Genomic DNA, 25,575 nt, shown 5'->3' with positions numbered 1-25,575 from the left:
TTCTTATGCAGCTTATAGCAGTCAGAGAGCCCTAAAGGAGCATCCCTTCCTGCTCAGCCTCGGACCTGCCCCTCTTAGCTTCCAGCTGCCCCTAGAGACACAGCCGGTCTGTGAGAGCGCGGACGCGCGGCCCGCAGCGCCGCCAAGCGCGGCGCCCACCTTTGCTGCGGCCAGACGTTCTCAGAGGCGACGCGCGCGCGCCCCCTGCCGGCAGCGCCCCGAACTGCAGGCCGCGCCGAGGGAGCGCCAGAGCGCCTTCCGGCCCGCCCTGACACCGCCGGTCCGCCAGCCAATAGCCGCCAAGCCCCGCTCCTATGTCCCGCCCCCGGCGCCCTCTCGGCCAATGGTGGCGAAGCGCGCTCGGGAGGCTCTGCCCCGCGCCGTGCCGTTACCGCACAGCCGGCGTGGGGCGGCCCGTGCGCGGCGAGGGGGGCCGAGCCGGTTCGGCGCGCCCCGACGGTAACTCGCGTATTTACGGAGCTGCGTGCGCCTGCCGTAACGGGACGGCGTCGTGTGCGTTGCGCTGCTCCTCCTCCTTCTGCTCCGCCCCTCCGGGGCCGCCCATGGGCTCACCTGCTGCCCGGTCGCCGTCCGCCGCACCGCTGCACACTCGGAGAGGCGGCCGCCGTCTACGCGGGGCGCGATGGGCTCCGTGCCGGAGCTGCCTGGCCCCGGGGCCGTCGTCTCGCTGCAGGTCCGGGCCGTGGACGTGCGACCGACGGCGCCCGTGGTGCGGCTGTGGGGAGCGCTGGGTGAGCGCCGCGCGGAGCGCGTCCGGCCGTGCGCCGACATCGCGGGGAGCGAGCGTGGAGCCGGACGGCCGGCGGGAGGCGCGGAGCTTCGCGCCGGGGAGCTGGGGCTGGTGGAGCTGGCCGGGCTGTGGCACCGCTGCCGGGTGCTGAGCCTCCGCGGCCGCGGCCGCCGCGTGTTCCTGCTCGACGAGGGTCGCGCGGTGACGGTGTCCGCCGAGTACCTGGCGCGGGGCGGCCCGGAGCTGTTCGGTCCGCCGCCCGAGGCGCTGGGCTGCGTGGTGGCCGACCTGGTGCCGCCCGAGAGCCCCGCGGCCGGAGCGTGCGGAGACGCGTCGAGCTCCGCCTGGACGGAGGAGGCGATGGAGCTGCTGCGCTGCCTGCACGGCAAGGAGCTGCCCGGCATCGTGCGGGAGCTGCTGGTGCCGCAGCGGCTGCTGGTGCTGGAGCTGCCCCTGCTCGTGGCTCAGATGCGGCGGCTGGGCCTGGCCGGGCACGCGTCTCCCGGCGCCTTCGGCCAGCTGCTCCGGCGCTGCCTGCCGCGCGAGGCCGAAAGCGGCGCCTCCCCTGCCCACCTGTGCGACGGCGAAGGAGAGCCGGCGGCCCGGTGCGGGCGGAGCTATGTGGAAATGAGGCCCGGTCCCTCCTACGGGGGTCAGCTGGAAGTGGGATGCACGGTCGATGTGGTTGTAACGTGTGCTGAGAGCCCCGGTTATTTCTGGTGCCAGTTGAAGAAGTGCAGTGAGTTCACTGCGTTGATGGCTGAAATCCAGGAGTACTGTGAGAGCGCGTCCCAGCCGCACGCCTGGCCGCAGTCGGCGTGTTTGGCCCGGTACTCAGAGGACAAACGGTGGTACAGGGCTTTAATTGTCAGCGATGTCAGTCCTGCGGGTGAAGTAGAGGTCATGTATGTGGACTACGGCAACAGGGAGCTGGTGTCCCTAACGAGTCTCCGCTCCATTAATGAGCGCTTCCTTGAGCTGAAGGCTCAGGCCTTCAGGTGCAGCCTTTACAACCTAATCCACCCTAATGGTCCAGACCCATTTGTTTGGGATGAAGCTGCGATCCTGGCTTTCCAGGAGTTTGTCGATGCCTCCTCAAATCAGTTTGAACTGCAATGTACCATATTTGCCTTGGCTTCGAGGAACAACAGGGAGCTGTTCAACATCGTAGATTTAATGACGCCTTTCCAGAGCGCATCCCAATTTCTGACAGACAGAGGTGTGGCCAAACGTCTGCCGCCTCACACGCCTCTGGCAGCCTCCGTTCGACTGCATTCTTTCTATTATTCCATGCACGAGATCAAAATCGGGAGTGAAGAAGATGTTTTTATTACGCACGTTGATGATCCTCAGACATTTTACTGCCAACTTGAAAGGTGTGCGAATGTCCTGTTGCAGCTCAGTGAAAACGTTTCTCGTCTCAGAGGAATGACGTCGGGTTTAGAAACCTGGCAGAGGTTTGGTGAGCTGTGTCTCGCCAGGTATACTGACAGCCACTGGTACCGGGGGGTCCTTACAAAAACAAAACCCACCAAGGAAGTCTTTTTTGTGGATTTTGGGAACACAGAGACCATTGAAGAAGATCATCTGCTTCCTATTCCGGGTGATGCTCATGATATCTTGCTTTTGCCAATGCAGGCCATAAAGTGTTCCTTGGCTGACGTACCTAATGTTCCCCAGGAAGCTACAGCGTGGTTTAAGCAAGCTGTCCTTGAAAGGCAATTAAAAGCAATTGTTGTAGCAAAAGAATCTGGTGGTAAGCTGTTGATTGAGCTGTTTGATGGTAACATGCAAATCAACGCAAAATTGAAGGAGGAGTTCAGATTAAGAAACAATGCAGAAGTGTGTAGGTGTGTAAGGAGTACAGCTCTGTACTCTAGTATGGATATGGAAAAGAGGAATGGGGATGGACACTCTCCTCCAAATGCAGGAGAAAGTGAGAACTGCAGACCTGAAGCCCAAGGAGGAGAGAGGAGTAGCAAAATGCAGGTTAAAGAAAAAGATGTAAACCTTCTCCAGCCTGCTGCAAAGAGAGAAAGGGCTGCTGGGTTACTGGCATCTGAGGGGAAGGTCAGCAGTAAGAAAGATGCTCTGTTAAATAAGGTGGAGGAAATGCAGTCTCTGCTCTCCGCCGAGATGGATGCAGAGTCGGATAATAAACGTGATACTGAAGGCAGTTGTGTGCTGCTGAAGCGTGTAACTGATCTGCCACAGCAGAGCGTGGTGCCGGCTCTCACAGCGTTGGCATATGTCTCCTATGTAAATAATCCTTTAGATTTTTATGTTCAACTGGCAAGTGATGAGGCTCAACTTCACAGCATTTCAGAATGCTCGAAGGATGAAATGCTAGCAAAGATCCCCTGCGGGCAGCTCTTGCAAGCTGGGGACTTAATCTGTGCTCTGTATTCAGACGACAGCCTGTGGTACAGGGCTGTGGTAAAAGAGAAGGCTTCTGACCATTTGATTAGCGTCCGATATATTGATTATGGTAATACGTCAGTAGTTGATGTTGATCAAGTGCGCAGGCTCCCTGAAGACTTAGAATCTATTCCAGCAATAGGCATTCACTGCTTCCTAGGTGGGCTTAAATGCAAAATGAGTACAGGCTGGGCAGAGAAAGCAGCTCCTTGCTTCACGAAGAGGGTAAGTGAGGCTCTGCTAACATGTGAATTTGTGGAGGAGGTTGATGGTAAATGGGGAGTTATTCTGAGTGATGATCAAGGTGAAATAACAGTGGATTTAGTGGATGAAAGATCTTATTCAAATGGAATGCTTGATAGAAGTGATGTGATAAATACGTGTGAGCCTTCGTCTCCTGGGGCACAAAATGAAGCTTCCTGTGACTGTACATCACTTACCTGGAAGTTCCCCGAGGCAGGCCAGACTGTACATGTTTATATCACGGTGGTGAATGGTCCAGACTATTTTTGGAGTTGCAGTGCTGATGAAAAAAACATGACCTACATAGAGGAAAAAATAAAGGAAGCCGAAAACCTTGGACTAAACTCTATGGACAGCTGCATTAAAAGTGGTGATATTTGCCTAGCAAAGTACAGCGAAGATGGGAAGTTCTACAGAGCTAAGGTCAGCAGCGTGAAGGGCAACGATGTAGCTGTTATCCATGTGGACTATGGAAGTGAGGAGACTGTTAGCTTGGAGATGCTCAAAGCAATTCCAGGTGAATTGCTTCAGGTGCCTAATCAAGCATTTGCTTGCTGTCTGTCAGGTTTCAGTCCCTCAGAGGGCTCGTGGCTTAGTGAAGCCAGAGACAAGTTTTATGATATGACTGTAGAGCTCCTACTAGAAGCTGAAGTTCTTGGAACCCAGGAGAATAAAGCTTTTGAAGTCCCTCTGTGTGCTGTCAAACTGGAGTCTCCTGGGAGGAATATTAACGAAGAGATGAAATCTTTTTGGAAGGCTGATATGGGAAGCGGTCACAAAGATATTCCAGACCCTGAGGGTTCCTTAGAAGGAAACAGAAGTTCAAACAGTGATGTGGGTCTTTGTCTCAAAAGAGATACTGCTACCTGTGGATTAGCTCAAGAAGTAAGGGAAAGTGCTTTGCTTTGTTCCCAGTGCTCCTCGGGTGAACCTTGTGGGTGTTCAGGTGGGTCTGAAGCAAAAGTGTCTGCTGAGTCTCGGGAGGTGGCTGGTGGATGTGAAACAGCTGAGCATCGAAGCAGCTTTGATAAAGAGACTGCTCCACTGGAAGATGAGAGCAGTAGCAAAGTATTATTAGAGCCAAGAGGAAGCTGCAGCCTTCACAGTTTGGGAGGTGGAATGAAATCTGCACTACAAGAGCCACCTGAATTACTGTTTCTGCAGGATGCTGAGGTGAAGGCAGAAGGCGAGGCAGCCAGCCCTCTGCCAGGAAATGAAGAAGAGCTGATGAGATGGCTCCAGGTAGAGCCTTCGATGGGTGATACAACAGAGGCACTGATCGAACTAGTTGAATTACAAATGCACTCTTCTTATGATGACTTGAAAGAGTTGATACTGGAGCTGGAGGAAATAGCAGCACTGCCCTCAGTCACTGATGAGATGAAGGAAGCACTTGAAACAGAGGCACTTGGAATGCAGACTGCTTCAGGCAGTGAAGCAAGAGAGAAAGTGCTGGAAGTACATGAGCCCCTGCTCCTGTGTGAGGAGATGGGGCACTCAGCACTCCTGCAGTCTGGAACCTTGCCTTCACTTAGTGAGGGAGAGAGCCCAATGCCCTCTGTTAGTGATGCAGGGAAGACAGCAGAGCTGTTTCCTTCTGATTCTCTGCCTCTGAGGCAGACTGCAGAGGTGCTGGAATTGAATTGCTCTGGGGTTCATGGAGCAGAAGCTGTGCAAGAAGACTGGATGGAAGTAGAGCCTCCCTTCATGCTGCCTTCATCTGATGGTAGACCTGAGAAACAACCAAAAGCCCCTGGTGCCCAGATTGATCAGCTTCTGGATTTGCACAAGAAAGATGAGTGTTATGTGAAAGAATGGACACAGCAAGACATGGAGGAGTTGTTTAAAGAATGTGGAAGCACTCCTACACACATGCAGTCTTCAGACTGTAAACCTAGTGAAGAAGCAGGAAAAAAGCAAAGTGATAACATGGCTGACTATAGTGCAGGTAGAGTATCTGATTTTCAGGGGCTAAGTAATCAAAATATTCATTTAAACATGAAAATAGCTTTCCTATAGAAATCTGATTTATTCCCTAATAAGCTGTGAGGACTTTATGTTAGTGATAACTTCAGATGGGTTGTGGAAAGCAGAATGTTTAGTATCTCATAGGTAACACAGCAGTCAGTCTTTGAGAGGTTGATGTAACAACCTCTAAACAAGAATACATTTTCAAGGCTGTTCAGTATAACAGATTGCTGGCTTCCAATTACTTATTAATTAATTAGTAAGTAATAATTAGTAATTATTAAGTAATTAATTAGTTTGGAGGGCTGCTGGGGGACTGTGGGGCAGCAGTGAGGGAGCTGAGTCTTTTGATTTGCTTTCCTTCTCCATTCATATGTCACAAGGAGGGCAGATTGAGGTTGGATGTCAGGGGAAGTTGTGTGCTGTGAGAGTGGTGAGGTGCTGGAACAGCTGCCCAGAGAGGCTGTGATGCCCCATCCATCCCTGGAGGTGTTCAAGGCCAGGTTGGATGGGGCCCTGGGCAGCCTGGGCTGCTGTGAAATGGGGAGGTTGGTGGCCCTGCATGGCACAGGGGGGTTGGAGCTTCGTGATCCTTGAGGTCCCTTCCAACCCAGGCCATTCTGTGGTTCTGTGATGTTGCAGGATGCAGTGGATATACTTGTAAGCTGAAGGGCTTTGCTGTTGGCTCCAAGTGTGTGGTGTGGACATCTCAGCAGTGGTGCGAGGCTCTGATTTTGGAGGTATCTGAGAAGGGCACCAGGGTAAGTATGACTGAATGCTCCTTGCTGTAGTTGTTAAGACATGGACCTTCTTTTGTCTTATGCCAAACTTTTCAAAAGTCTGCTGCAGGAAAAAAAACCACTTTAGTAATGCAAAGTGTGATTCTGGGCTTCTAGGCTGGATAGAAACAGCCATCTCATCCTGAATGGATGCTCTCTCAGTACTTGATATTGCCTTCACAATCTTTCTCACCTTCATGGTCTGTGAGGACAGAAAGATGTGTACCTGGTTTCTGGGATGTTTCCTGGTGTAGTTCTGTTATGTTGGGATTGCAACTTAGCATTTAGCTTTGAAGCTGTGTTACCATTAAATGCCCATGAAACTTGGCATCTTTTTACTGATTCTTTAAGGAATTAGTGTTAAAACGGTGAAAACTTGGAAAGAAATTCAAATTGTAGCATGTATTATGACTGACATACAACTACTCTTACTGCCATGAAATAGGCATCTTGGCTGGGTGTATGGCTGGTGGGAGTTGACATGAACACTGCGTTACAACAGACAGGGCTGCCTTGTGCTTCCGTTCTTAAAGCTGGAGTCAGTTTGTGAATGGGTTGTGATTCTTCCTCCAGTCTGGGGTGTGTGTATGTACAGACACGTGTCTATACATACACAGACATCATATGTCTATAAAAGTTCCTTAAACTGTAATTTGCAATTGCAAATTCAAGTGATTATTTCATGACAGTAGCTCTGAAAGGCTGAATGCTTGAGGTTGTAGAAGCCAAGACCATCGCTAGTAAATTCCTTAGCTATCTGAGGCTGATTCAGCTGCTTGTAGTGATGAATGTCAGATTATGGGGTGGCATCTCTTTCAATCTGCCTCCTGCTGGCTCTGATTGATGCTTTCCAGCCTTTCTCTCTCACAATACCTGGATTAGCATCCGAGGAGAGGTTTGAGCTAGGGTGCTGTAGAGGGAACCAAATGTGACGTACTTCAACAGTCAATCTAATTTTAACAAAGAAATCAGTAGTGATAGTCAGGTTTATTAGTGGCTAATTATATCTTGCTTAGAAGATCCAGATGGAAGGCATTGTAGGAGGTGAGGAATCCTCAGCTGTATTTTTTCTACTGCTGTGTTTTCTTTGAATGTATTCTCAGGCTGCACATAGTTGGCTCTGTCCATACAGGTACTGAATCTCTGCAGTGGCAGTGAGGAGATTGTAGATCCTGAGAATGTCTGGAACGTTATTCCCAGCTGGGCTGGCAGATCACCTGAGGTATGGTGCTCCTTGTCCTGTCACGGCACACCACCACCAAGAGCCTGGCCTCATCCATTTCTCTCCACCTCCCTTTAGATATTTAGAAACATTGATCAGATCCCTCCTCAGCCCTCTTTTCCCCAGGCTGAACAGCCCCAGCTCACTCAGCCTTTCCTCATACAGGAGATGCTCCACGCCCTTCATCATCTTTATGGCCCTCCGCTGGACTCCTTCTAGGAGATCCCTGTCTTTTTGGAACTGGGGAGCCCAGAACTGGGCACAGTGGTCTAAATGTGGCCAAACAGAACAGAGGGGGAGGATCACCTCCCTCGACCTGCAGGCTACACTCTGTTCATCAAAGGATGCCACTGGCCTTCTTGGCCCCAGGGCACACTGCTGGCCTGTTGTCCACCAGGACACCCAGGTCCTTCTGGAGAGCAGAGCTCCTCTCCAGCAGGTCAGTCTCTGACCTGCTCCTAATCATGGTAGCATAGCATATAATTGGTAGGTAATGGAAAATACTTATATTGCTAACTAATTAGGAAATGGTAAAGTTTTCTACAACTTCAGGTAGCACCAACCAATGAAAAACTCATATCTGGAACTCAGAATTGAGGTTTTCAGCTGTGCTACTGATGATGATAGCCCAATGAATGTTTAGTTGATCATTCATATGTAGTTTTTGCATCAAATTAAAAATGAGCAGAAGATATCTGTAATGACTTAAGGGTGAGGGGCAGTGGGGGGAAGCAGTGCTGGAGTGTCCAGCAAGGCTGATGTAAAAAGTTAATCTAATTCTACAAGAAACATGGAAGAATGGAGAATATTCTGGCAATCGTGCAGACTTCCTAACAGAATCCCCTTCTGTTTAGAGAACTACTCGTGTGACAGAAGATGTGCTGTCCCTGCCAGAGGAATCTTTACTTCAAGGTAAGACTGCCTTGAGCACCTCAAAGAGGTTGGATGCTCAGGGACTGGATGCTTTCTAATTCTAGTAAATGCTCATACATCTTTGATTTTATTGAGAAATTTTGAAGTGAAATACCTGTTCTGTTTACCACAGGACGTAGGACAGGTTCTTCTAATCATGCACAATTGCTGTAATCTATGGAAACTGTAGAGCAGTTCTGGTTGAAAGGAGTTTTTGAAAGGCCTTTGTTTTCCTGTGCCTGCTCAAAGCAGTGTCAAATAGATCAGGTTGCTTAGGGCCTTCCGTTCAGGTCTGGATCGATCCAAGGATGGAGTCTGCAGAAGCTCTCTGAGCAACCTGTGTTTCACCCATGGGAAACTATTTCAGTACAGCTGTGCTGAATGGACTTGTCTGTGAGTAGCAAACAGTGAAGCCTGCAGCAGTGCTGTGTTAGGCAAGAAGGGATTTGAGAGAGCTTGATTAGGAAGTTGGACTGGTGAACCTTCAAACCGGTCCATTCTCATTTGCACCATGCAAACACAGGCTTACCCTCTTGCTGTCTCTGGTGTGATATGCTTACAGTTCTCACATTTAAGTGTTTTCATTTAAGTGTTCTTTTTCCTCCAGGGCCGGTAATTATTACTGTCCAAATTTCTCTCTCAATTCTTGAGCACTTTGATGGTCTCCAATCAGTATGTCCTCTTAGCAAGAGCTGAGTTAGCGTTAGTGAAGGCCGCACGGCCACGTGTGGTGGAACTGGAGCATGATGCACACCTGTGCAATTGGCTGGAAGGGCACTTGGAGTAGGATGGAGCTGATGGACAGGGTGCAGAAGCTCCAACTGTGGCTGCTGATGCACCCAGTGAGGGCTGGAGTGGCTTTGAACTTAAACCTGCGCTCTGAGAGCACTGTTCCTGATCTGCTTGAACACTTCAGTTGTTGGAGATGAATTGTCGTTACACTGAACTTTTCCTAAGTGTAGTCTTTTAGTGTGGTCCAACAAGCTGATAATGTTTGGTCTGAAGGCTTGTAGGTGATTGTGATTTCAAATAATGCATTTATACATGTTTATGGGAACGTCTTCGTGCATCTGATCTGTTTTTTCTTCTCCATAGAAGAGCAAAGTGGCTGCAGTTCAGCTAGATCTGAAGATCCTCATCTTCTCCAGCCTTTCTGAAAAAGAACTTATTTACCACATGAGGTGTAATAAGTCTCTGCATGCACATCCATTCCCATAAAAATGGGTTTTTATAGGAAATATACAACCAACGCACTTGGGTGTTCTACACAACTGAGCAGATGCCACTGTAGAGGTACTGCCACACCTCCTTGTCATGAACAGTGGCTGGTGGGAGACTGGTGCTGTCTGTTGGGCATTTTAAAATTGTGCCTTAATCAAACACTGTGCCTCTTGACAGGCATCCCTTACTGAATGCTGGTGTGGCACTAACTTATGCCTAGCTGATAGTGGGTTCTTGATGAAGAGCTTCCCGTGAGCTGCTGTGGTGATATCTGCTGTTGCATTGGTTTGGTTTTGTTTCTTTAGGTTTAGGAAAATTCAGAGTATTTTTGAGGGAAGTTTTTTCCTCTGTAGCAAAATGAGGTTGTTCAGGGCTGAAGCCTTGCATTTTGTGTCATTACAAAGCAATTAAGAAGCTGGAATAAAGCTTGTGCTGGCAAATGCTGTTTAGTGCTTTCTTTTCCAATGGCCAAATACTGTGTGTGCCAAGGATATTTGTTCACCTGTACCACACTCAGATGCAGCTATGCACGTCCTGCAGTTCATGGTTCTGCTTTGACCCCCAGGTAGTTCTCTAGAGCACTGTGAGCCATGCTGAGCCTTTTGAACCACTACACCATTGGTACAAAACAGAGCTTGTGCTCTTAGCACAGCCTTAATGGCACTAACTGAACACGAGGCCTTTCCTTCAGATGTGATGATCCAGCAGGATGGCTCCCATACAGTGGGGTAAGGACTTGTACAGCTAGCTGCAGCTTACCATGCATTTCAGTTTTGTCGTGTTTGTTCTCCATGCTTCTGGATAGCATAGCTTCTTCAGTCTCTTTGGAGGTTGCCACAATGACTTACAAACACCAGGTGTTGTAATGGGCTTTCTGAGTGTTACAGGAGATCTCAAGCATTAGTGCTGGCTCAGTAAGAGAAACGCATGCGTGTTGATGCTCTTGGTAGAGACAAGACACAGTAATAGGCTGTAAAGAATTTAATTCTGAAAAACAGACTGCAGCTGTCACTGCAATCTCATGTTAAGATCAGACTTATATAAAATACTTAATTAGTGTTAACTGCTCTGCCTGCATCTTGTTTGTAGCCTTATTTTGGAACAAACAGCTTACAGTCAGTAGTAGTCAGTCCCCCTCTATGAGTCCTTCCTTGTAGCAGCTCCAGGCAGTTTTGCTCTGGAAAGCAGAGCTGCATTTGGCCATTCACAGTCCGCTGTATCTGCTGGCACCTGAACAAAGATGAACATATGGAGGGTACTGCAACTGTGTGAGCCATCACTGCCATCAAACACTGGTTGTGTCCCCCTTTTTAAAGGGAGCAAGTAACAGCAGTGTGCATCTATTCCAGTGTAATAGCAGCAATACCAGTGATGGCAGTGATACAGGGAGTGATAGGGGAGGCCCTGCTGTAAAAGCTCTGCCTTGGGGGAACTATGCTTGCTATGAGGGACCTTTTTAGCAGCTTTTGGAATGGAGCCACCTGGGAGTGTGGAGCATGAACACAAAAAGGAGTAAGTTCAGATGAGAAGCGGTTCCTGGAGCACAACTGAAATACTCTTACACTGTTTAACAAATTAAGGAGCTCTTTCTTACATGGCAAAAAAACAACCCCCAAACTTGCTGGGTGCTGCTGACAGAACTGGGTAGTTGGATTCCTTGGAGCTTAATTTATATCTGCAAAGTAGATTCTAAGTCAGAAATTACCATCAAGTGATTCCTCATGCCAACTGCCTGCAAAGCAAGAACTGCTGCCCTGTTGCAGTATTTCAGAGAATCCCACTAACTCCTCTGAACTTAAAATCTTTCCCTGTTGTGATTTTGTTGTTGTTGTTGTTTCACACCCCAAAAGCTGTGTAGGAGGCCAGTGCTATCTCAGCTCCAAGCAATATGGGCCAACAGTGGTGTCCTGATGAACGTGGACTTTGCAGTACTTCCTTGTATTCCTTATTCAGCCGGAGATAAGTCAATGTTGGTACCAGAAATAACATTGGGTCCTATGCCATCCACAAGTGAATCCCACTTATCAAAATCTCTCTTAAGACCTGTAAAATGGGGGAAAGAAAACCCAAATAGTAATGAGTTACACAGATCTATACTGTCACTATACTGAAAAACGACATAGGAGATGAATCCCAGCATGGCCTGGGTTGCAAAGGCCCACAGCGCTCCTCCAGTCCCAACCCCTGCTGTGTGCAGGTCGCCAACCAGCAGCCCAGGCTGCCCAGAGCCACATCCAGCCTGGCCTTGAATGCCTGCAGGGATGGGGCATCCACAGCCTCCTTGGGCAACCTGTGCCAGTGCCTCACCACCCTCGGGGGGAAAAACTTCCTCCTCAGATCCAACCCAAACCTCCCCTGTCTCACTTTAAAACCATTCCCCTGGTCCAGTTTGGGAAAGTAGGGAGTGCAGTTGTGCACACCAGCACAAGGTGTTGAAATGTAAATGTTCTTCCTCTGAGTTGCTGAAGTTATAAAAATAACAGAGCTCGAGAAGAAGTCTGTGGTATTTTTCTGCTCAGATTTTTATGAGGCTCTCACTTTTGATCTCGTACTGAACAGCGGTTATTAAATAAAAGCTTCATAGGAATTGAGGTTTGATTCACACTTTGATATAAACTGACACTTACTCAGATGTTTCTGCAGGAAGGCTAATGAAGCGTGATTGCATATATCAATAGCTTCATTTGGATCTATTTCTCCTTTTAACTTGAAAAACTTTCCAATGATTTCTCCACTCACAAAAGTAAAATCAGGAAAGCTCTGATGTACCGATCCCCTGCAAAGAGAAATGAGCAACAGCTTTGTAAGAACCACAGAATAGCTCAGGTTGGAAAAGACCTTTAAAATCACTGATTCCAGCCACAACCCAGCCATCCTATCCCAACTCTAACAGCCCTCTGCTAAATCATGGCCCTGAGCACCACATCCAAATGGTTTGAAACACAGCCGGTGATGGGGACTCAACCCCCCACCACAGGCAGGGCCACCAACCTCCCCATTTCACAGCAGCCCAGGCTGCCCAGGGCCCCATCCAACCTGGCCTTGAACACCTCCACGGATGGACGGGGCATCACAGCCTCTCTGGGCAGCTGTTCCAGCACCTCACCACTCTCACAGCACACAACTTCCCCCTGACATCCAACCTCCATCTTCTCTCCCTCAGCTCCAAACCATTTCCCCTTGTCCTGCTGCCATCTCCCCTTTCCAAGAGCTGACTCCCCTCCTGTCTGCAGGCTCCCTTTAGGTACTGCAGGCTGCACTGAGGTCACCCCGCAGCTTCTCTTCTCCATGCTGAACAAGCCCAGCTCCCTCAGCCTGTCTTTGTAGTGGAGGTGCTGCAGCCCCCTGCTCATCTCTGTGGCTCCTGTGGACCCTCTCCAACAGCTCCCTGTCTTTCTTGTACTGGGGTCCCCAGACCTGGACACAGAGCTGCAGATGGGGCCTCACAAGAGCAGAGCAGAGAGGGACGATCACCTCCCTGTCCCTGCTGGCCACCCCTTAATTTAAATGTGAAGCCTTGAGGAAGCAGGGCCTGCCATTCTTGCAGCCACATGCAACTGAACAGCTCCAACATGAGGATAAATTTTGGAAACAAAGACTCGTCTTAGGCTTCAGAAAGGGTGGATCCATGGCACTTACTTGATGGTGATCATTTTCTTGTTTGTATCATTGGAGCTAAGCTTCCTCATCTTTAAGATATTGGAAGCCCACTGGAATTTTTCAGAATTGATGAAGAGCAGTGGTTGCTGCACGCTGCTTTGGTAAGTGTCATCGCCTACTGGGAGCATCCATGCATCAAGGGCAATGCCACACCTGCCAAAAACAACATCTGGGTGTTATCACAGGCACACAGCTTTGATTTGCAGCAGACATGGGGAAAATCTGAGGATACCGAATAGGTAAACGTTACTGAATCATTTTGTAGCAACGTGTTTCTTCTCTCAGGGAAGAGGATCCATCCATTATTCTGTTTGCTGGTCTGCCAGCACTCAGGGAATCACAACAAACTATGACAGAGCTATTAAGTTCCACCATATCCCCAAAGCTGACTGAAGCATGAGCTGAGAAAATGAGATGTGCCAAGCTGCTGTTCTTCAAGAGCCAGTTAATGGGACCTTAGGTAAGGTGCCCTGCTCAGGTGCCAAGTGTCCCTTCCTTTGTTTTACATACTTACCTAAATCTAATTTCTTTGCTGAGACTCTCAATAACTGTAGCACCACCAAAAGAGTGTCCCATCACAGCTATTCTGCTAGTATCAACAGAATCCTGCCAAAAGAAAGCCAGCTGCTGTAAGAGACTTCTTTTTTTTTTCTCAATCTGAAGTGTTTTTTTAAAGCAATAGATCCTAATGAATTTGGAAGAGCACAGTTTCAGCTCCATACAGGTGACCTGAGAACATGTTCATAGATCTACAGTTAGACATTCAGAATAGTCTACAAGCAGTTAGAAATGGCAGAGGGAAACCAGAGCTGTGGCTGGGCATGTAACAGAAGGAAGCTACCAGCTCTCACTCACCTTCAGGCGGTTCCAGTCAAAGTCTGAGTTCAGCACATTCATCACTTCCTCTCCTGAATTGATTTTTAGAATGAGGTTGAGTGCTTTGATGCACTCCTCTGCTCTCTGCTGTACCTGGGAGACACAGATGGGGCAGAACAGAGGAATGAATTGGGAGGTATAGGGTATCTGCTGGCTTTGCTGGCCCACTGTTCATTTAGAATCATAGAATCATAGAATCACCAAGGTTGGAAAAGACCTAAAAGATCACCCAGTCCAACCGTTCACCTATTCCCAATAGCTCCTACTAAACCATGTCCCTCAACACAACATCCAGTCTTTCCTTGAACACCCCCAGGGTCGGTGATTCCACCACCTCCCTGGGCATCCATTCCAGTGCCTGACCACCCTTTCTGAAAAGTAATACTTCCTCATGTCCAGCCTGAATCTCCCCAGCCGTAGCTTGAAACCATTCCCTCTGGTGAGGGAATTTAGGGAATCTGGTGAGGGGATTTAGCCTGATACTGTACCTCAGTGGCTGGCACAGTAAGCCCTTACAAACTGAAGGCTGGCTGTGTGAAACAAAAACCTGAAAAGTTTTGTTCAATGTGAAATCTGGATTTTGGAGGCCCAAAAATGCTGAAGCTCTTATGTAGATCCTCCACACACACACAGGAATTTGTCCCTATAACACAGGCCAAAAACCATCAACCCCTGCTCTCTCACTTCTCACAGAGGAGGTACAGGGATGTGCAGAGGCTTATGTTACACAACCACAAGAAGGGCTGACTTGTGCCTCTTCCTCATGCTCACTTTGGTAAGCAAACACCATTGCATCACTTTGCCCCATCTCAACAGCTCCGAAGCCATCTTTATGCTGGATATACCCGGAACAGGAAACAGCCTAGAAGCCCTTCCTATTTTCAGTGCATACACACTGATGAAAAACGTATTAAAGCTGTTGCAAATACAGGACTTAAGTGTTCAGTATGGCATGTGGTTTGGATTTTGATATTTTGGTAGAAGAAAAACTTCAAAAAGAACCAAGGAGCAGCAGAGTCTTTGGGAACAACTGACTGCACCAGCCAGCAGCATGTCCTGAGTTTCAAGTAAATCTCCATCTCCTAACTTCTTGATTGGTGACATACACAGGCAGCAGCTCCTGCAGTTTATTTACAAGCTCCAATGTGATATATTTAGCCCCATTTAGGAGGATGTTGTTATGCACACAGGAAAGCACACTCGTACTGCTGCCCATTTGGCCCAGTGAGATAAACACTTCTCTGGTTGAGTCTGCACAGCGTGCAAGAACACACTCCCACATTTTAAAGGTCAGGTCAGTGCTTGGAAGAGCTTATCTCTATGGCTATAAGGCATCCAGCGTGGATGCTGCTTATCATCAGGAAGTTGCATTCTTTACATTGCATACCCTTAACCACGTAAGTGTGTTGAAGGTGACAAAGCAAACATCCCCCTTAAGCAGAGATGATTCATCTCGCTATCCAGCAATAAACAAGAGCTAAAAGACGGCTAAGGCTGCACAGACATCTGAATTCAACTCTGTGTCCCTTAAAGACAAAGCTGAGCAGAACTGCAGAAATGGAGGAGAAGCAGAATATGGAGAGAAACAGAAAGAGGCGAAAGAGCTGACCAGGCATGGCAGCACCACCTCACGAGAAAGCTTTCCTGAAGAAGCAGTTTAGCATAGAAGCACAGAACGGTTTGAGCAGGAAGGGGCCCCGGAGGCCATCAGCGCAGGCCTGCAGCGCACAGCACACCGCAGCTCCTCAGTGCTCAGAGCCCCGTCCCCTGGCCTTGGCTGCGTGCAGGACGGGGCAGCAGCACCTCTGGGCACCCTGTGCAGCGCCTCACCGCCTCACCTCTTCCTTACATCCAAAGCCTCTCCTTTATATGGAAGAAAGATGTTGGCGTTCCCATCCTCAGCAGTTTTTTGTATATCCACAGAGCCATGGCAGCAGCCTGCAGATGTAGCCTTGCTAGCATTACTCAGTGCTGACCACACAGCTCTCCTGCCCCATGCAGAGCACAGCCCTGGGCTGTACCTGCTTGTGACGCACACAGCGTTCCTCCTCTCCTGCTCTGAGCCTCCTGTAGTAGATCCACTCCTTCTCCACGCTTGATGCAGACTCCTCCTCTGGCTCAGAATCAGCCTTCTGTTTACAGAAATACGTTGCTGAAGCTGATTCATCTCTGAAATAACAGAAGGTTATGTCTGATGTTGCAGCCATTTGGTTTGGGAGCAAGTTCAAAGAAGCCTTAGTTCTGACCTGTCTCAGGAAGTCAAAGCTCCCAACCCTGCTGCACACCCCACTGAGTGCAGACAAGACTTTCCAAACAATGGAGAAACCCCACCAGAACTCCCACCACCATTACATTCTGTGGCTTCTAACAGTAACAGTGAGAAAAGGAGTGTGCTTAAAGAATGACGAACGATAACTACCCACAACAATTTTCCCTCAGGGCTTCAAATTAATTCCCCTTTGTTCAGCTAGGTGGGAACAGAGCTAGACAAATGGGAAGCTGAAGCTGTTAGTTACTCTTTCAAAAAGAAAAGTTCTTCTATACAACAAGAAGCATTCTATTATGAGCAAGTTTCTTTCTGTCAGGACTCAGTAAGATGCAGTACACACACCTGTGCTCCACAGCTGCCACCAGAAAGCCTTGAGAAGCCATCTCTATGCAGATAGCAGAATAGATGGTCCTGCAATCAAAAGACACTCTGGTGACCACATGGACACAATTGTTTTGGTTGCACAGCTCCTTAAACACTGACTGTGCCACAGACACACCAGTCCCCATTCCCTATTTTGTCTGTTTCAGCCAGCAGGGCAGGCTGCGTGTGTCAGTTCCCAAAGGGTGCTTTTGGTGATTGCTTCTTGGTGCTGCTTTGCTTTTAGTTGTAGCTCATCTTCACAACATCCTTATGGCTCAATAAATACCTACACCTCTAAAATACAATATGGCCTGGGTTGGAAGGGACCTCAAGGATCACGAAGCTCCAACCCCCCTGTGCCATGCAGGGCCACCAACCTCCCCATTTCATAGCAGCCCAGGCTGCCCAGGGCCCCATCCAACCTGGCCTTGAACACCTCCAGGGATGGACGGGGCATCACAGCCTCTCTGGGCAGCTGTTCAGCACCTCACCACTCTCACAGTAAAGAAACTTAATGGGGAAACAAACAAAGAAGCCAACCCTGCCTCCTTTACAGGCCCTGATTTCAATGGAAGCACACTGATACACAGCACCCTGTTCTTTGCATTGTGTTCAGCCCCATGGGGATCTCACCCCATCCTGAGACCCATTCAGCACCACTCCTGGACACTGACATTACTGTGGATGACCAAGAGTTTGCCAACGAGCTGCAGACTTACCGAAAAGCTCCAAGTCCATGGGAAAAAACAAGCAGTGGGTATTTTTCTCCTGGCTTAAAAGCAGCATTTGATTTTGCAGGACAGGTCACTGAACCTACATGAAAATGGAAGCACGTGTCATTACTACTGAAACGAGAGACCTACAGACCCTCTCTGTAGGAGAGATCTCAGTAGGCTGCACACTGCAGGTTTCAGAGAGGTCGTCTGAGAATCAGTCCAATTCTGCAAACACTTTGGGGACCAGAAGCACTCTTACCAACATAATACTGGAAAAGCCTTTCTCCCACGACCCGGTACACATTGAGGAAGTCAGACAGCCCCTGGTAGTACTCTTTATCCGGAATCCACGGCGTCTCTTCAGTATCTGTGTCGTCGCATGATGGATAATACAGGCGCAAAAAGCTTCCCTGGAATTAGCAGAGGAAAAGGAAGATTGCTGTTCATTGATGTATGGCAAAGGAAAGATTTACGACAGGGAAGGACTTCAGCTGCAGCTCCAGAGAATTCAGAGAATGTTATGAGAAAATTATTGTCCAATATAAGCTAAGCTCTGATGGCAGTGCTGTGTCACCATCCCTCTGCTCCTGCTGTGAACTGCACACTGCAGCACAGAGCTCTGCAAGGAATCTCCCACAGACACTGCAATCTGCACTCATACTTCCCAGTCTGCAATGGGATGTGCAACAAGCACTTTGAATCCACTGTCCTGCTCCACCTGTGCCTTAATCACAGAATCACAGAATGGCTTGGGTTGGAAGGGACCTCAAGGATCACGAAGCTCCAACCCCCCTGTGCCATGCAGGGCCACCAACCTCCCCATTTCATAGCAGCCCAGGCCCCCATCCAACCTGGCCTTGAACACCTCCAGGGATGGACGGGGCATCACAGCCTCTCTGGGCAGCTGTTCCAGCACCTCACCACTCTCTGTGTGAAAATCTTTCTCCTAAACTTACATCAATTTGTGACACAAAGGCAATGAAGGAAGAAAGCAGCAAAGCTTCAGCCAGACAGGTAATTATATTAATTCAAGCCCAGAGCAGTCGCAGTGAATTTCCCCTGCTGAGCAACTGCTGAACAGAACAGGGGAAAGGTTCATTATCTATCACTAAGAATTGTAGCGGTGCTGATTGCTTATCTAAGGAAAAGATGCGGGCTGACTGCAAAGGGAAACCAACCCTTTTTGGTGCTGTAAGAGAAGCCAGGTGGAGCAGAGTAAAACCCATGGCTGAGCTCTGCGAGCGGGTGATACCTCGCAAGTGTGGAGAGCAAAACTGCAGAGCAAGATTAAAAAGCAAGAGGATATGAAACAGAAACTCGTAAGTAAGCCCATCAGCTGGCTACCGCCGTTCCTGTCTTATCGTGCTGTCTTTCTGCCCTACCAACTGCAGAACTGACATCCTGTTCTCCGCGGAGATACCATCTCATGTCTCACGCTCTGTCCCAGCTGAAGCAGCGCACGCTCATCACCCAGCCCCGCCGACCCGCGTCGGGACCCTCTTGAGCACAGCACGCAGAAGAAGCCGCGCGGTCCGCGGAACCCACGCCTAAGGGCTGCCGCTGTCCCACCGTGCCGGGCTGGAAAAGCGCGTTCAGCCGGAGCGCGTCCGGCAGCCCCGCTTGCAAACCCGGCCGGCCGTTGGGCTCATCCCGGCTCCGTACCTCGGCCGCGTTGCCGGTCATCAGATCCGCGCAGCCCACGGCGTGCGGGCCCTTCCCGGCGGGGATCCGATAGCCTTTCTCCGAGCCGCCGCCGCCCATCTCCGCCGCCGCTTTCGCCGATAAACCTGGGGACAAAACACGGCGCATCAGGAGAGCCCCGGAGCCGCAGGGACGCGAGGAGCGGAGCGGAGGGAGGTAGGGCGGGCAGGCCCCGGGCGAGCACCCGGCACGGCGCTCGGCCCACCGCGGGGCGGCACCTCGGCGCGGCGCTGCCCGGCTCCGCTCCGCCCGCACCCGCCGCCCGCCGAGCGCCGCCGTCCCCGTTCCGGACCGGGGGAGGCGGGGCGGGCCGCGACCCCGACGCTCCTCCCCGGAAGGGCTCGGCGGCACGGGAGGCGGCAAGATGGTGCGCAAGCTGAAGTACCACGAGCAGAAGCTGCTGCGGCGGCTGGAGCTGGTGAGCTGGGAGGCGGCGCCCGGCAACCTGGCCGAGGTGCGGGCGCTGCGGCGGTACCGCGTGGGGCGGCGCGAGGACTACGCGCGGTACAAGGCGCTGGCCCGGGAGGTGCGCGCCTTGGCGCGGCGGCTGCGCGATCTGGGCCCGGCCAGCGCCGCCTTCCGCGCCCGCTGCGGCGCCGCGCTGCTGGAGAAGCTGTACGCGATGGGGCTCGTGGCCTCGCGGCGCTCCCTGGCCGTGTGCGAGCGCGTGTCCGCCGCCTCGTTCTGCCGCCGCCGCCTGCCCTGCCTGCTGCTGAAGCTGCGCATGGCGCAGAACCTGCGGCACGCCGTCACCTTCGTGGAGCAGGGCCACGTCCGCGTCGGGCCCGAGGTGATCACCGACCCCGCGCTGCTCGTGCCCCGCGCCGTGGAGGACTTCGTCACCTGGGCCGACGCCTCCCGCCTGCGCCTCAAGGTGCTCGACTACAACCAGGAGCGCGACGACTTCGACCTGGCGGCGTAGAGAAGCCGGAGCGGGGCTGAGACGCGTGGGGAGCCCTCCTGAGAGACCGCCGAGCCGTCCTGCTGCTCCCGGAGCCCCCCGGCCCTGACCTACTCCGCTCTGCCCGGAACGCACACGTGCTGCCTGAGCCCTCGTGGTGAGGCTGCTGGGCTGCCAAGCTCATCCTCTGCCCGCAGCTGTACGGCTCCTCGCTAAGAGCAGCACTGGAGGAGCTTTGCACGTGGCCAAGCAGCTGCTGTGCTGATGCTACGGGGCTGCGCGGCAGCACCCCAGTGCTACTCCTCATCACAGCGCCGCCCCAGGAAGGTCTGCTTTAACCCGGAGCAGCGAGTCAGCAGGGGAACGCTGTGTGATCAGCAATGGACCAAATGCTGGATTTTGGGAACTGTGAGAGTTTGGGCCTCAAATACAACAAACAAAAGCGAACTTGGTTTTCCTGTGAAGCCTTAGAGCTTAGGGCGGGCTGCAGATCAGTGCTGGGTGGCTCTGGGGCTGCTGGGGTTTTACTCCTCATCCAAGAAAGGCAGAAATAAAAAGTCATGTTTTGGAAGAGCTCTGTGTGGTGTCATATTGCCTTTCCTGTTGGCATAACCCAGTGAGCACCGCTTCTCATCTCACAGAACTGCTTTTTGCCAGAGCACCACAAGCAGTCTGCTAGGCTGCATTTGCTCACGGTTTTAGGCTGGAGAAGAGAAGGCTGCAGGGAGACCTCATTGTGGCCTTCCAAAACTTGAAGGGAGTGTGTAAACAGGAGGGGGAACGGCTGTTTGTGAGGGTGGGTGGTGATGGGACAAGGGGAATGGTTTTAAAGTGAGACAGGGGAGGTTTGGGTTGGATATGAGGAGGAAGTTTTTGAGCCAGAGGGTGGTGAGGCACTGGCACAGGTTGCCCAAGGAGGCTGTGGATGCCCCATCCCTGCAGGCATTCAAGGCCAGGCTGGATGTGGCTCTGGGCAGCCTGGGCTGCTGGTTGGCGACCTGCACACAGCAGGGGTTGGGACTGGATGGTCTTTGATGTCAACCCAGGCCATTCTATGATTCTATGAATAGATGCAGAAAAGACATTCCTTACCTGAAGCACGACTTTTCATGAACACCTTCCGAGCTCTCGCCCACAGCGATGCCATCGCTTCTTAGGAAGAGCAGAGGGTCCCACAGCAGGGTGCAGGCAGGCAGCAGCCCGCTCACTGCTCTGCTCGGGGGGGTTGGGAATAGCACAGGGCTGCTCCCCAGGAGGTGGAGGCAGGATGGAAACCTGTGGCTCCACACCTCCAGATCCTTCCGCCCTGAAAGAAACCATTGCATCCTTTACTTGTGCACCAGGGGTTACCACTGCCAGTGCATCTCTTTGTAAAGGTTTTTTCCTCTAACTGTTCTGTGCTCTGCTTGGAGGGGAGGAGCTGGCCTGGGGACAGCAGGGGGGCTGGAAGGGGAGTCCTTCACACTGAGGTCTTTGTGTCGGGACGACAAGGCTGAGGCTGTCACTGGAATACAAATGTGCTGTGCTCAGCTGCTTTTACAGTCAACAGAAACTCTGCACGTGGAGGCAGCCTCCAAACCCTGGCATTTCAGTGAGGGTTGACAAGGAGATGTCCCCCTCACAGCCCTGTGAGTGCAGGGTGGATTCACACATCCACTGGGTGTGGGGAAAAGCAACCCACATCTGCAGGGCAGCATTTACCTGGGAGCAAATGGGGCAGCCGACTGCCACTGACAGCTGGAGGCAGAGGGGAGAGCTCTGGTTACTCCTGGAGCTGCCCTGAGGGCACCTGTGTGACCCCTGTGTGAGTCCCAGGGCTGTGTCATGGGGAGTGCTGTGCACTGCACTCTGCAACCTCTCTTGCCCAGAGAGGCTGTGATGCCCCGTCCATCCCTGGAGGTGTTCAAGGCCAGGTTGGATGGGGCCCTGGGCAGCCTGGGCTGCTATGAAATGGGGAGGTTGGTGGCCCTGCATGGCACAGGGGGGTTGGAGCTTCGTGATCCTTGAGGTCCCTTCCAACCCAAACCATTCTGTGATTCTGCAACACTCCACCCCAGATTCTGCCCAGAAGAGCAGGAGGGGGTAAAGTCCAGCAGGCGCTGGTGGCAGATCCTTCTGCAGAGGGACAGTGCATAGCTCAGCACATGAACACGGATAGCTCACGGGGCTCAGAACACTGAAGAGGAAACGTCCTGAGAGGGCTGTGGCTGCCCGTCTGCTCTGAAGGAGTTGGGACAGGAGCTGGGATCTCCCAGGCTCCCAGAGCTCAGGTGGGACGGAGCCCCCAGGACGTGCAGCCAGTGGAGCAGTGCGCACACGGCAGCACCCCGTCCCACTCCGCCTCTCGCGGTGCCGGGCGCTCCCTGGACACCCGAAGCCACATTCGATACCGCGCAGTTTCCTTTCCTCCCACCTAGCGGAGCCGCCCGGCACCGCCGCGTCCCCCCCACCCCCCCCCCCCCCGCTCAGCCGCACCCCCCCTTATTCTTCCGCATGGATTTGGGTGGGGTAAGAAGAAGGCTGCGAGCTCGGTACGACCAGCGCTCCTCCCCGCCCCTCTCAGCACCGCCGTCCCCTCGCCCTCGTTGCCCACGGGCAGCGCTGCCCGTACCTGTTGCGGTGTCCCGGCCTTCTGCAGGGCGCCGTGCGCCGCACGGACGGACGGAGGACGGACGGATGAGTGCCCGGCGCTGCCGGAGGGGAGGGACCAAACTCCGCCTCACTTCCCAGCCGGGACGGTGTTTGTGGGAGAGGCTTTCCCCGAGCTTGGAAAGGAGGCGTGCCTCGTGGGAGCTGCGCCAGTATGCGCGGCCGGCCGCGTCCCGTGGCGATGGGAGCACCGCGTTGGGGCGGCTTGTCTCAGGGACGCTGCAAAATCCGGCTTTACAAACCGGGGCCAGAATCCCGTTAGAAGTGAGCCCCGCTTCTGAGTGCCGTTTGTAGGGTGGTTGGAGCAGCTCGGGGCCCCATGGATATTGCAGATGTGCCCCATGCGGTGAGTGCCCTGCACTGCGCTGACTCGCAATACGCTCAGTGGGGGCGGCACGCTGGGAAATAACCCCAAATCCCGTAATAATAACAGAAGAAAGTTGAACGATGCCTGCGATTCTCTGGAAAGGAACGGGAAAGCCGTGAAAGTGCCCAAGGCTTGCTTTTTTGTTTTTTTCTGTCGTTTTCTTTCAGTGAAGGGCTGGAAGTGTTCAAGCATTTTGTTTATTGCCAAAGAGAGCCGTTGGAGGACTGCTCCCACAGCTCTGCTTCATTACAGAACAGGTTTTTCAGGGTCAGCAGGAGGCAGCCAGGAGGAGGTGTGTGACAGGGATCTTGAAGCCAATGGCACTGCTGCACCCAACCGAGCAGCACCAACATCCATCATATCATAGAATCACAGAATCCCAGCATGGCCTGGGTTGCAAAGGCCCACAGCGCTCCTCCAGTCCCAACCCCTGCTGTGTGCAGGTCGCCAACCAGCAGCCCAGGCTGCCCAGAGCCACATCCAGCCTGGCCTTGAATGCCTGCAGGGATGGGGCATCCACAGCCTCCTTGGGCAACCTGTGCCAGTGCCTCACCACCCTCTGGGTGACAGTGCTGTGGCTCTGAGGGACATGGCCAGCGGGTGCAGTGCAGGAAGGGACCCCGGAGGCCATCAGCGCAGGCCTGCAGCGCACAGCACACCGCAGCTCCTCAGTGCTCAGAGCCCCGTCCCCTGGCCTTGGCTGCGTGCAGGACGGGGCAGCAGCACCTCTGGGCACCCTGTGCAGCGCCTCACCGCCTCACCGCCAGCGGCTCCTTCCTTACATCCACCGAAATCTGCCCTCCTTGGCTCCGAACCCATCGCCCTCGTCCCGGCACGCGGACCCCGATGAGAGTCTGCCCTTCTCTCATACAGCCCTGCAGGCACCGCAGGCCGCTCTCAGCTCTCCCTGCTCCTTCTCCTCTCCAGCAGCACAGCCCGGCTCTCAGCTCAGCTCTCAGCCCAGCTCTCAGCCCGCCCTCGCAGGGAGCTGCTCCATCACGGATCACCCTCTGCTGGAGCTGGCGGCGTGCCGGGATCCTGCTGACGCCGTCGGCTGGACCCGAGCTGCCACGGCAGCGAGGGCGGTGCCGCGGGGCAGACGGCGGACGGTTCCCATGGCCGCCGAGCGACGCGCTCAGCCCCTCGCCGGCCGCTGCGCGCAGCATGACGGAGCTGCACCAGGCCGTGGCCGCGGGGCGCCGCGGGCGGGCGGAGCGGCTGCTGCGGGCGGAGAGCTGCGATCCCAACCGTAAGGACGCGGACTGGGCCGACTGGACCCCGCTGCACTGGGCCGCTGCCAGGGGTAAGGGCAGCGACTGCTGCGGTGGCAGCGAGCGCCGGCACCGCAAGCGGCGGAGCCCCGCGTCCCCTTCCGGCGCTTAAAGCGGAGGGAAAACTGCTCTTTACGCGGGCCGTGGGGGTGGGACGAGGGGGAGCGACGTCACGCCGAGCTGTGGGTTTGGTGTCGGGGCGGTGGGGCGCTGGCGCTGCGCAGAGCTGCGGTGCCCATCGATGCTGTGCCCGAGACCGTGGGCGAGCTCCGAGCGGGGGGCAGCCAGCCCGTGGCATTGGGAGGGGAGGTGCCTTATGACCCAAATCGTTGTGGGCTCCTGTCCTGTTCTATGATTCACGTCCCGCAGGGCAGCCCCACATGCACAGGGGCTGTTTGAAAGAGCAGTTGAGGCTGTGGAGGTGCGGAGCCCTCGCTGTGCGTTTCTTCCCCCCCGCAGGGCACGTGGCGATGCTGCGCCTGCTGCTGGCCCACGGCGCCCGGCCGTGCCTGCGCAACGCTGCAGGATGGACCGCAGCCCACTGCGCGGCCGAGGCGGGGCGGCTGGCGGCGCTGCGCACCCTGCACGCCGCGCACGCCCCCATGGACGCGGCCGACCCGTTTGGGGACACCCCCAGGAGGCTGGCGCAGATCTACGGGCACACCGAGTGCGTCACGTTCCTGGAGATGTGAGTGCCGAGGAGTCTGAGAGCACGGCATCGCAGCACCGCTGCCTTGGAGGGGTCCTCACAGCGCCCAGCCCCAGATCCGTGGGCCGGGTGTCCCCAGCTCCGGCTGCCCAGGGCCCATCTGTGGCCTCGGGCACGTCCAGTGATGGGCACCACAGCTCTTGGCCGTGCCAGCACCTCACTGCTTGCAGTAAAAAAGTTCCCCCTGACATCTAATCTAAATCTCCCCGCCTTCAGTTTGAAATCGTTCCCTCTCTCAGCTGAGCTATGCTCGCTGATTTGGCGAGTATATTTTTATCTGTGCAAAAGCAATTTAAAATAGATCTGAAGGCTCAGCCCTGTCTCAGGTTGCCCACGTGCTCCAGGCCTCCGTGGGGCAGTGCTGGCAGCGCCAAGCGGCATGCTGGCCCATAGCTCCTGGCTGTGCCCCTTGGCACTGCTGGGACACCTGCAGAGCACCCCGAGGGGCTGGGAGGGGATGGAGGGGGGCTGGGATGGCACTGATGGGCGATGCACTGCCTCAGGGCTGGGGGTTGGACGGGGGTTGGATGGGGGTTGGATGAGGGATTGGATGAGGGATGGGATGGGGGGGGGGGGGGG

The 25,575-nt window shown here is 53.2% G+C and overlaps 4 protein-coding genes across 4 annotated transcripts in view; 3 read left to right on the top strand and 1 right to left on the bottom strand.

Annotated features, from left to right (window-relative positions):
• The first annotated feature begins 643 nt into the window (after positions 1–643).
• Positions 644–9,954, top strand: TDRD6 (tudor domain containing 6). The gene is made up of 5 exons (XM_042883483.1): positions 644–5,360; positions 6,023–6,141; positions 7,292–7,381; positions 8,236–8,293; positions 9,389–9,954. Exons 1-5 carry the CDS (start codon positions 644–646, stop codon positions 9,448–9,450), a joined length of 5,046 nt encoding a protein of 1,681 aa, XP_042739417.1. The 3' UTR covers positions 9,451–9,954.
• Positions 9,955–10,480: 526 nt separating this feature from the next.
• On the bottom strand, positions 10,481–22,696 carry PLA2G7 (phospholipase A2 group VII). Its single transcript, XM_042883484.1, has 12 exons — positions 22,612–22,696; positions 21,093–21,306; positions 19,061–19,185; positions 17,658–17,808; positions 17,402–17,495; positions 16,662–16,730; positions 16,072–16,219; positions 14,030–14,143; positions 13,689–13,780; positions 13,154–13,327; positions 12,142–12,290; positions 10,481–11,557 (listed from the first exon to the last, which is right to left on the bottom strand). The coding sequence occupies exons 2-12, from the start codon at positions 21,145–21,147 to the stop codon at positions 11,460–11,462; spliced, it is 1,269 nt and encodes a 422-aa protein (XP_042739418.1). The 5' UTR covers positions 21,148–21,306; positions 22,612–22,696; the 3' UTR covers positions 10,481–11,459.
• Positions 19,438–20,573, top strand: IMP3 (IMP U3 small nucleolar ribonucleoprotein 3). Its single transcript, XM_042883486.1, has one exon. It carries the CDS (start codon positions 19,464–19,466, stop codon positions 20,019–20,021), a length of 558 nt encoding a protein of 185 aa, XP_042739420.1. The 5' UTR covers positions 19,438–19,463; the 3' UTR covers positions 20,022–20,573.
• A 1,484-nt stretch (positions 22,697–24,180) lies between the features above and the next one.
• ANKRD66 (ankyrin repeat domain 66) overlaps positions 24,181–25,575 on the top strand; it is a 3,763-nt gene continuing 2,368 nt past the window's right edge. Inside the window, exons 1-2 of the mRNA XM_042883533.1 lie at positions 24,181–24,391; positions 24,747–24,975. Coding sequence (XP_042739467.1) covers positions 24,181–24,391; positions 24,747–24,975 — 440 coding nt within the window. The remainder of the gene's footprint in view (positions 24,392–24,746; positions 24,976–25,575) is intronic.

Source organism: Lagopus leucura, unplaced genomic scaffold (assembly GCF_019238085.1).
Source record: "Lagopus leucura isolate 7727_CA_CO unplaced genomic scaffold, USGS_WTPT01 Super-Scaffold_100038, whole genome shotgun sequence".
In the NCBI taxonomy this organism is placed as follows: domain Eukaryota; kingdom Metazoa; phylum Chordata; class Aves; order Galliformes; family Phasianidae; genus Lagopus; species Lagopus leucura.
The sequence above is the reverse complement of the archived record's forward strand: the minus strand, read 5'-3'. Positions and strand labels throughout refer to the sequence as shown.